Source organism: Ursus americanus, chromosome X (assembly GCF_024610735.1).
Source record: "Ursus americanus isolate L20-20 chromosome X, mUrsAme1.1.p, whole genome shotgun sequence".
NCBI classification, from domain to species: Eukaryota; Metazoa; Chordata; class Mammalia; order Carnivora; family Ursidae; genus Ursus; species Ursus americanus.
Genome location: NC_142164.1, coordinates 67,017,445 through 67,026,815, shown reverse-complemented (window position 1 = coordinate 67,026,815; position 9,371 = coordinate 67,017,445). Strand labels below are relative to the sequence as shown.

Sequence of the window (9,371 nt, the reverse complement as noted above, 5' to 3'; positions counted from 1 at the left end):
ACACTGACAGGGTACTTACTCTGTGTGACCTTTGCCCCTAGAGTAGTTTGACAATCATACACTTTAATCCTACTTTTAGAAATCGTAACCCTTAATTTTTTGCTGTTGTTGAAGTCAGCATTTCCAGGGACACTCGAGTTGTCCTACTGTTGGGAACACAAGAAAAAAAAAAACCAACAATCCACAAAACCCTATTTTTGATGCAGGTGCAAGGGATCAATTATAAAGTCACTTAGTACCACCATTTTAGACAAAACCAAACAATTTCACTATACCATGTAAAACCAAAAGAAGAACTTTAATAAGCTTTTACGGCACTGCAATTACAGGAACATTAACCCATAACATGCAACAGAAATGATGATGCCTTCTGGACATAGTTAACAGATAAACTTGACGTTACGGTTAACAGCAACATAGTCTACCGAAGAAAACAAATGCAACTTATTTCAACTCTCAGGTTAGAAAATGTATGTTTTTACTGCAATCTCAAGTAGCGTTTAGAAGGTTTAGTCTTCCTTTTCTAACCTCTAAGATAGACAATGTGATTTTTAATGCAATCGCACACAACCATTTTCACATTGGAAATAATCACAAGGAATCAACAGGTGTAGATTAATCACTGCTTTCATTTCAATTGTTAATTTTGAGAGGGCTCCTGCAGTATTGTGGGTTTCAGATGGGGAAAATCATCTGACCAGGAGTAAAGAGCCCTGATCTTAGAGTGGGGGAGGGAACATGCAGCGGCACACGGGGCAGGTGCCTGACTTTTGAAGCCAGATGGACACGCACGGCTTGTGGAAATAGTGGTGGCAAGGCAGCTCGGTTGCCACCTCCCCCTTCACGTATTCACTACAACAGATGGGGCAACACATTTCCTGCCCCACTGCGCTGTGATCTTCGGTGACCAGGATCTCGGGGAGAGTGTCGATGCTCTCCTTGCTCGCCGGCGGGTTGGCCACCTCCACATCCACGGCCAGAGACTCCAGGTGCGCGAGGGCGGTTTCCATCGCTTGGGCCAGGCGTTCTTCAAGTGCCATGTATGTGAGGAACTGAGGATCCACATAGGAGATGGCTTCGGCCACCCCCAAGCCGTCTGCGAACCCGTCAAAGAGGCTCCAATCCACTTCGAGGTCTTCGCTCACACTGGAGTCGTCTTCAAGGTTGTTGTTTCCATCCAGCATGAACACTCCAGGCTGCAGAAACTCCTGACCGGATTCGTTATCCCCCTCGCTGCTACTCTCATTTTCGTTGTACTGGAGCCAAGGAACTTCACCTTCTCTGGGGGACGCCTGCTCCTCTTCCCGAAGAGACGCTCCGTGGATTTCTTCAAGTTCGCTGCCGCCGCCGCCGCCGCCACCTCCGCCACCGCCACTGGCCCCGGCGCTGGGGCTGGGGCTGGGGCTGGGGCTGGCGCCTGCACTGCCGTTCCCTCGGACTTGCTCAGGCTCGGGCTCGGGCTCTTCCTTCCCCGGCAGGGTCTCCCAGCTCTCCCCACTGGACGACAGATTTTGCTCTCGACCTCGATACTTCCGACGCAGAGCAGCAGTCCACTCTTTGTCGCTGTCGGAGTCTTCGTCACAGTATTTGTAGTAGTCGTCGCTGTACGTCCAGAAGTCGGGGTCGGCCATGGTTCGTCGGCGTCTTGGCACCTTCTCTGGCTTCACTTGGTCCTTCCTGGCGTCCCTCTTGTCTTCGGGGTACTTCGGCTCAGAGTAGCCGCTTGAAGTCTCGCCTCTGGCTCTTCTTGCGAGGCCATCGGAGCGGCCTTCGGCAGTGTTGGCGGCATCCCTCCACCTGGAAGTACTATGTGGCATATCATCATCATCATCAGTATCAAAAAATATTTTCGGTTTCACGCAGTTGGGGCTCGCCAGGTTTCTGATTTTGGGCCTCACCACCGGCTCCTCGGCACTCTTTGGGGTGTTTTCCCCACCACCACACATACTCACAGGAGCCCTGCTGGGACGTGCAGGTAAATTCTGCGCCCGCCTCTGCCTCTCCAGGCTGTTGCCAGGGGTAGCCACCTTGCCTTCAGCAGATGTCTGAGAGGCCATGCTATTTTGCTGCAGGAACTCGGCTCTGCTAGCAGAGCGTCTTGCCACAGGGGCTGGGTCTAACTTGTCAAGCTCCTCTCTCACATCACGCTTAAAGCTAGAGAACTGCGGGGGCACCCCAGCCAAAGACCTTGCCCCTTTCTCTGTGTCATATGGCTTATCATCTTTAAACTTGCCAGTTTTCCCTCTAACTGGCGCTCGCTCAACAGGCCCAGCCCCCTCCTCCTCGCTATCATCTGCCCCGAAAGAGTCAACATGTCCATAAGCCATTCCTCTTCTGCTACCCGAAGCCCTGTACTCTCTTGGTGGGTACCTGGAGTAGTCCTCATTATCAACACTCAGGCTGGCTCCAGAGCTCGCACTGTCTTCCCAACTACGACGAGTGGTGGAAAAGGGGGACCGGCTCCTCTTGGTGGTTTGACTGGGGGCTGATCTGTGCATTGGGACTTCGGATGCCGTCTTTCTCTGGCTGGAAATCCTTTCCTGCTGGCTCGTGGATGGCCTGAAACTGACATAAGCATGCCTTCTTCCATACCTCCTGCCTGTATTGGACTGATACCCTCCTGCTGGCTTGGGCCACACAGGCTTGCTAGATTCCTGACCCATGGCTCTGACTTAGGAGGGTTTCCAATACAGCTGGGGCTCGAGTGGAAAGGTTCCTGCTCCCTGCACAAGCTTTGGAGATGGGGACGTCAAATCAGTTCGGAATAAAAGAGCAGGGAGATCTATTTCCACTTCAGCAGGCAGGTAACAGAAAGAATAAGGGGCCTTTACAATTAGTTTCACTTTCTTCTAAGGCCTGAAGTAGCATTCCAGTGACTGTCAGGTGTAGACCTGGAACACATTTTTAATGTTGGCAAAATGATTACAAAACTGGGTTGATAGGAAAGCCAGACTTAGGGGAGAATCTGACAGAAGATGGGGGGGTGACTGGACGCTGGGAAGGTGGGGGAAGTACTGGGGAATTATGCCAACATGGAAGAGGAAAGACTGCTGTGGTTATTTTATGGGGTGTCTGCGTCTTTTCTGAGCCCTGCAGACAGACAGAAGAAATGCAAATTGGAATAGGGTGGAAAATATAGATCACCACGTGTTCATGAGTGCCGACGTGTCTGTCAGGAGGAGAGGGGCAGGTGGAAGGGGGGGACCAGCCATCATGCCGCGAAGAGAAGTCTGTGTTTGTAGGGGGAGGGGGGCAGGTGTATTGGGAAGAGGCGTCAGTATCAGAATGAGACCCATTCTGGATGTGGGTAGGAAAATGACAGGTGCAGGGGGGTGGCTTCAGAGGGGAGGGGTGTGTGTAAGCGTGACAGAAAGAGAATGCGCGTGCGTGGTTGTATGTGCAGCGGCTGTAACTCTGTGGAGGGACGCCTGTGTACGTGTCTGTGGCCGACAAGAAAGGGTTTGGTGGCACCGGACGGGGTGGCCACGGTCTGCATGCGTGTGTTCAGCAAAATGGGAGGCAACAATGGAGACATGTCAGTGTGAGCAAATGCATCCGTGAGAGGGACGCGTGGGTGGCCGGTGGGTGGAACAGGGGTCAGCAATCCAAGAAATACATGAATTCACAAAGGTGGTTAGCAGGGAGGGGAGTTGGTGGCCCTGGAGAAGGATTTATGCGAGTGTGCGTGTGCACACCGCAGGGACCAGCAAAGGAGGGCTGTCTGCGCACATATGTAGCAGACAGGGAGCAAGGCTGGGAGCATTTGTGAGGACTGTGTGAATGAGAGCGTGGGGTGTGTATATACATATGTGGCATATGAAAGAGGGGCCAGCAATCAAAGGATATCCTTATGCGTGTATGTGGCAGGCAGGGGCTAAGGCAGCCCCAGAAGGGGTGTGTGTGTGTGTGTGTGTGTGTGTTCACCAGAGCACACAGAGGCAGAAGACGGAGGGGGCTGCTTCTGGAGGTGTGTATGTGGCAGGCAGTGAGAAGCAGGGAAAGGCACTGGAGGGTGTGACAGTGTGCAAGAGGGTGTGTATGTGTGTGTGTCCATGCATGCAAGGGGAAGGGGATGTGCCAGAACCTTGAGTATGGGGGTTGCGGAGAGGGGGCTGCAGTGAAAGGTTTGTGTGTGTGTGTATGTATGTATGCCCGCGTGCATGTGCGTGTGTGCGCGCGCGTGCCATGCATGCATGCGTGTGTGTGCCATGCCCACACACGCAAAACACGGGGAGGGGGAGGGGGAGGGGGCCGCAATGTCATAATGAGGGACGGGGAAAATGTTATCGGCTGAAACAGCAAATCCAAACCAATGGCCAGGGAAGGGGAAAAAGAAAGAAAAGGCGTGTGAGGGTCTAGTTTCTCCCTGGGAATAATTTGTTTTTCTGACAACAATTATTTTCCTGGGAACAATAATATATTTACCTAAAAATCTTAACAATTTACCATTCAGCAAAACAACTGCAAAATGCGGGAAGAAAGGCCATGGAGTGCTGTGCAAAGGGACCAACAAGGGAGGAAGGAGGAGAGGGCCCCGACCACCACTCCCCTCTCAAGCAGCGATTAAAGCCATTCAAGTGGGGGTCGCGCCACACGAAAGGGGGCAGGGGGACGGAGGATGGAGCCCCCATACAGGCCGGGGGACACAGGCCTCACTCTGCAGTCAGGTCTTGCGTCCGCCCCACCCCTTCCCGAGGGGCGAGCCTGAAAATCTGTTCGCTAGAGGACCCCCAATCCTTGTCCCCATGCCCGGCCACCTGTCCCACCGCCCCGTCCGGATGAATTGAGGAAATAAACAGCCTTTCACTCACCCAGTCCTGACACCCGCACGCTTTCAGGAGTCGCAGAGCCCTCGGACCGCCACGACCGCCACGACCGCCACGACCGCCAGAGCCGCTGCTCCTGGATCCAGCTCCTCCCCCGGCAGACAGCAACAGGGCGGGCGGCGACTGCGGCGGAGGAAGTGATTGTGGCGTCGGTGGGGCCCGCCCCCTTGATGTGGCGGGGGCGGCAGCTGCTCTCGACAAATCAGGGTGGGCCCCAAAGCATTATTTCATTTTAAATGATGAAATCGTCAAGGATACTGAAAAGGACAGCAAAAAATGTAACCAACAGCCAGCTTTAACAAATGTTAAACATTTAGCCATACTCCCTTCTGTTCTTTTTTTTTTAGATGAAATCTACGAATTCTTTCTGATTAATTCCAATGTTAAAGTAATTATAATAATATATCATATCCTATGTTATATGTTATGCCTTGTACTAGAAGTATGGAAAATGTAAAACTACATCTAGGGTTGTAAATTTTTTTTTACCTGGTAATTGAAGCAATTGAATTGTTTACAGTAGAATGTGTTGCTGTTAATTACAAAATCAAGCTTCTCTAGCCCAAAGAAATGATCAGTGGTGAAGCGCAGTACCTGTTCACGATCTGGTAATCGCATTGCAGTTTAAAAATATCATAGCTATACCTTTTGGATTTGTATAATTTTACTGAACTGTGAACTCTTTTTTTTTAATTGCACTTTACAATGCATCTTTAATATTTACATTGAATGTAAAGACTCCCCATGTTCACAACAATAGCAAAGTTCTGTTCTTGGAAATAAAATGCATAATAAAAGAACAAGAAATATTAGGGGTCGCAACATAATAGAAATATTATGTATGTGCGACCGTCAAACCACTAAAAGAATAATACATAGAACAAAGAGAAAAATTCAATCTATCAAAGGGCAGAAGTGGGATGGGAGGCAACAAGAAAGGATAATTTTTAGAAAAGGGCAGGAATAAATCCGTATATATCAGTATGCAGGATGAATACCTAGAAAATACCTAGAAAAAAGCAGACTCTCATTTTAAGTATTTCGGTTTTTTGAAATCGGTTATATGATGTTTATATGAGTTTCAATTAAAGCAGTTATAGAAATGGAAAATATATGCCAGTTAAATACTAGAAGGAAGGAAGAAAGGAGGGAGGGAGGGGAAGGAAGGAATTTTAAAAAGAAGGAAGAAAGAAGGCAAGAGACATGTAGCAATGTTAATATCAGAAAAATCAAGAACGCAAAGTAAAAAGCATTAAAGAGAACAAAACAGGTTGTTTCATTCACAGAGAAGATACAGTCAATAAACTTCCTATGACAAGCAATGTGATTTCAAAGTATATGAGGCAAATATGTTAGAAATATGAAGAGAAATCAGAAATTTTTCTATTATAGTAGACTTAACCACACTTGTATGTGGTTAATGGTATAAATGAGCCAAATAGACTACAAAATAAATAAGGATATAGACAGATTGAACAACACAATTAGTAAACCTAATCTCTATATATTTTTTGTACTCAAGAAAGGATGCATTTTTTATCAAAAAATTTAAAATATTTCAAATATACAGAAAAGTAGAATATAAAATGCATGTTTGCATGTACCTGCCATACAGATTAAGCAAATTTATTTTCTTCAGATCCTCAGATCTGAACTGATACCCTTTATCATTATGTAATGCCCGGATTTATTCCTGATAATGTTTCTTGTTCTGAAATCTGCTTTGTTTGGACTCCAGCTTGCTTTTTATTAATGTTGGTGTGTATACCTTCCTCTATCCATTTACTTTTAATCTCTCTGTGTCTTTATATTTAAAATGGATTTCTTGTAAACAACATATACTTGGGTCTTTTTTTTTTTAATCCATTCTGATCCTCCCTTGCTTTTTTAACTGGTGTAGTCAGACCATTCACATTTAAAGTGACTATTGATGTAGTTGGATTAGTATTTACCATATTTGTAACTGTTTCCTATTCATTGCCTTTGTTCATTGTTTCTCTCTTTTTTTTGTCCTCCATTTTTTTCTGCCTTCTCTAATTTTAATTGGGCATTTTGTAAGGTTCCGTTTTCTCCTCTCTCTTATAATTTCAATTATATTGCTTATTTTTACGTTTTTTAGTGGCTGCCCTTGAGTTTGCAATGTACATTTACAACTAATCCAAGCCCATTTTCAAATGACAGACACTACTTATTGGGTGGTGCAGGTGCCTTGTAACAGGATTCCCAATTCCTCCCTCCTGGCCCTTATAACATTGCTTTCATTCATTTCACTTATCATAAGCCATTAACATCCATTACATTGGTGCTATTATTTTTTTTGAACACACTGTTATTTGTTAGATCAGTTAAGAAGAAAAACGCAACCTTTTATCTTATTTATACTTTATTTATTCTTTCTCAAATCCTCTATTGTTTTTAAAGGTAGATACAAGTTGCTGACCTATATCATTTTTTTTCTTTCTGAAAAATTTCTTTTAACGTTTCTTCAAGGCAGATCTCAAGAGTGACAGCCTAACACTTTTACCATATTTTGCTTATTAAAAATGAACTACTAGGTCTAGCCCACACTCATGGGAAGGGAATTACACGAGGGCAGAAATTCCAGGAAGTGGGGCTCATTGGGCCAGGACACAAATAGGAGCATCTCAACTTCAACAGATATTGCCAATCCATTTTCCGAAGTAGTTGTACCAATTTATTGATTTCTAGGAATTCTTTCTATATCCCAGAGACCAGATGTTGGTTATATTTGTACAGTTGCAAATAGCTTCTCCTAATTGGTGTTTTCTTTAAATGTCAATATGAATTTATAAAAGTACTTAAAACAAACCACGGGGGAAGGTTTTTTAAAATCCTGAAGGAGACAAGACCTCTATAAGTTTGACAAAACATACAAGAGCAAAAAAAAAAAAAAGGGGGGGGGTCAATTACATAAAAACAAAATCTCCTGGCAGGCAAAACATATAGAGATAGATTAACAATTCTAAGTAAAGTAAAGCACAAATGAAAACCTGGGGAAAACATGTACTGCTAATTTCATATATATATGTGTGTGTGTGTGTGTGTGTGTGTGTGTGTGTGTGTGTGTGCCTATATAATGTTAGATACACTCATAAACGAAATCCTATGTGCATTTTTTTAAAAAAATTATTGCCTTTTCTTCTGTGTACTTGTCTCCCTTCTCTATCTGTATCACGGCTCTCCATAACCTACTTCAGTAACCTAATATTCATTATTTCATGTTTTTCTTTATATGTAAATAATCATATACAGATAGATGTATACTTATGAGTATATGTATATGTGTGTTGTGTGCACGGGTTTTTCCTTGTCCTTTTTTATTAAAATGGGATCATCTATACATTTTTGCACTTCTTGCGGTTCTTACTAAATAATACCCCCTGAAATCAACTGGTAGAGCTTGAATTACTAATCTTCAGTGGCTGCCTAGTATTCATGTTGTGGATTTGCCATAATCTATTCAGCCATCAACCTACTGATAGATGATTATGATTTTCAGGGTTGTTTTTTTGGTTTTTTGTTTTGTTTTGTTTTTAACACTGTGAGCAATGCTGTGATACGTGTCTTTGTACTGATAGGTTCTTAGGTGACAGGGCTTTCGTTTCCATGGAATAATGTCCCAGAAGTAGGATTGCCAGGATGAATGATGTATAGCCTTTTAATTTCAGTAGATGATACCAGATTGCTTTTTTCCCAGGGCTGGGTCCTTCCCATTTCCACGGGTAATGTGTGGCCCTGCACCATGGCTAGCTTGACTGATCCTGGAGCACAGATTCCTGCCCCATGCTGGGGCAACTAGACTCCTCTCCTAGGGATTTGAAACTCAAAAGGAGACACACAGACACTGAGAAGATTGGAGCTGAGTCACGTTTGAATCAATCAATTCCAAAAACCAGCCCAATATCTTTGAAATACAGTCTTATCTTCTGCCCCAGTTAGCCAGAGTTGAACTCCTGTTGCTTGCGACCAAAAGAAACTTACGAACCCTGGTCAGACTGAGCCCTGAACCTGGTCACAAATTCAGCCTTAATCCCAGCTACAGAGTCAGCTCTGATCCAGGCCATGGACTCAGTCATCACCAGAGTTGGAGATGGAGGGCCACTCCTGGCCCCAGACTTCACTGACCCCACTTGGCATCTTTCTGGCCACGCCCCCGTCTGTAAGAGGGGGCAGGTGAGCCAGTGGATCAATTTCAGCCAAATACATCCAGAGCCTCAAAGTTAAGTCCTCTTTGTAGCAATTAATGCTGATGACTTTGGAGACAGAGGGGAATTCCTTGTGAAGAATAATTGTAAAGTCTAAGTCAGAGATGTTTGGGAATGTCTGGGTGGTAGGGAAAAATGGATCAAAAGGGAACCGTGATCGGAATGGGGATCAGGGGTTTGGCTGTGGAGACAGACAATGAAGGCAACAAACTCTGAGCCTGACTCAAGGTAGTAGGGACAGAGCAGGGATGTGGGGTGGGGGACCAGATGTCTGAAGCTGGGTGGGGCTGGGCTGAGTCTCATGCTGGAGCCTGGATGG

The 9,371-nt window shown here is 45.5% G+C and overlaps 1 protein-coding gene across 3 annotated transcripts; it reads right to left on the bottom strand.

The window, feature by feature from the left end:
- Window positions 1-279: 279 nt before the first annotated feature.
- PJA1 (praja ring finger ubiquitin ligase 1) lies at window positions 280-4,964 on the bottom strand. 3 transcript variants are annotated; one of them, XM_045795457.2, is made up of 3 exons: window positions 4,812-4,964; window positions 2,371-2,891; window positions 280-1,806 (listed from the first exon to the last, which is right to left on the bottom strand). In XM_045795457.2, the coding sequence occupies exons 2-3, from the start codon at window positions 2,661-2,663 to the stop codon at window positions 720-722; spliced, it is 1,380 nt and encodes a 459-aa protein (XP_045651413.2). In that variant the 5' UTR covers window positions 2,664-2,891; window positions 4,812-4,964; the 3' UTR covers window positions 280-719. The 3 variants fall into 3 exon arrangements, with proteins under 3 accessions (XP_045651413.2, XP_045651410.2, XP_045651411.2); XM_045795454.2 differs by having other exon boundaries at window positions 280-2,891; XM_045795455.2 differs by having other exon boundaries at window positions 280-2,565.
- Window positions 4,965-9,371: the final 4,407 nt, after the last annotated feature.